Source organism: Poecilia formosa, unplaced genomic scaffold (genome assembly GCF_000485575.1).
Source record: "Poecilia formosa unplaced genomic scaffold, Poecilia_formosa-5.1.2 Scaffold894, whole genome shotgun sequence".
Taxonomy (NCBI): Eukaryota; Metazoa; Chordata; class Actinopteri; order Cyprinodontiformes; family Poeciliidae; genus Poecilia; species Poecilia formosa.
Genome location: NW_006800833.1, coordinates 65,299 through 66,681, shown reverse-complemented (window position 1 = coordinate 66,681; position 1,383 = coordinate 65,299). Strand labels below are relative to the sequence as shown.

The 1,383-nt window shown below is 35.4% G+C and overlaps 1 protein-coding gene across 1 annotated transcript in view; it reads left to right on the top strand.

The window, feature by feature from the left end:
* The first annotated feature begins 684 nt into the window (after positions 1-684).
* The window catches only part of LOC107834987 (potassium voltage-gated channel subfamily KQT member 2-like), a 7,564-nt gene continuing 6,865 nt past the window's right edge, over positions 685-1,383 (top strand). The window contains exons 1-2 of the mRNA XM_016667081.1: positions 685-698; positions 1,029-1,143. Of these exons, the coding sequence (XP_016522567.1) occupies positions 685-698; positions 1,029-1,143 (129 nt within the window). The remainder of the gene's footprint in view (positions 699-1,028; positions 1,144-1,383) is intronic.

The following is a 1,383-nucleotide window of genomic DNA, read 5'->3' as shown; positions in this document are numbered from 1 at the left end:
GAAGAGGGGTCAACACTGCAAATATTGACTTGTTGCATTAACTCATTCTGTCAATAAAAGCTTTTGTTACTCATATGATTGCAATTGTATTTCTGTATGTGATGAAAACATCTGACATACACACATGAAAACCAGAGGGCAGCAGATCATGTGAACATATAATATTTGTGTCATTCTCAAAACTTTTGACCATGACTGTAGATAAATGTTTATTTTGTATTTTTTTAAGCTTGCTCTGGTTGATATGATGTCATGGAACATGCTGAAAAAAGTGAGAAAAGAGCTAAAGTTGAAAGAAAAGCTTAAAATAGACTGGATAAAGTTTGATAAATTAAAAGTACCTTTATATTTTTGTATATTCTGCCTTTAATGTTACAGAAGATGCATGGTGCCAATTTTAACCTTAATGTTTTAATTAAGGTGTCATTATCACCAAAAGCTTAGAGGTTTACTAACTCTTTACCTACAGGCTAATAGTGACAGCATATCTAACTACATTGTTGCTATTAGAACTACAGTACCATCTCAAAAAACTATCAGGCAACATTTTAAGTTCATTTGATCAGTGGCGATATTTGCAGACTCAGAGAACAAAGCTAAAGGTTTCATATCAGAAAGTGTAAGACAAAAAGAAACTCTTCCACACTGCCACAATCCGGCACAACAATCCGGTCACAGAGCCTTATGAGGAAAACCCTGTTGGAGCCATGCTAACTACAGAACTCAAAAGCAGCAGCTGTTTCTCATTCTACACCAGTGACTTACTGGAGTTTCAACAAACCTTTCAAATGTGATCGTCAATCACAGCCTCTCCCAGAGTTTAATTTATAAAATAACCATTCACTGAAAACAGTGAAGGTTTTGATACTGGAATTTCTTCTAGAAATTTGTGTTGTATCTCTTGGTAAAAAGTTTGAAAAAAATTGCAAATATTTTCTTGTACGTGCTAATGTGATGAGTAGAAAATCCCTTGAGCCGCCTTGCTGAAGCAAACTGCTTCTTGTGGTTGTACTAACTAATTAACTAAGTCTTCTCTCATTCATCTTTTGCAGCTTCTTCTTGGTCTTCTCCTGCCTTATCCTGTCAGTGTTTGCCACCATCAGAGAATATAAAGACAACTCAGAAAACGCTTTGTACATCTTGGTATGTGCCGCTTTGTGTTTTGACCCTTAGTTACAGAAACTTTCAAAGTCTAACTGCTGTAAATACTGTGAAAAGCTGCTCCCTCCCTCACTTCTGAGTCTGTTCTCTATTATACAATGACAACTTATGTCATCTGATCTCATGGACACTCAGCAGGAAACCTAAATAAGAATAAGACTTGTATCACTGATGTAGTCTCACCATAAAAACTAATTAAAGGAGACCTATTTTATATATATA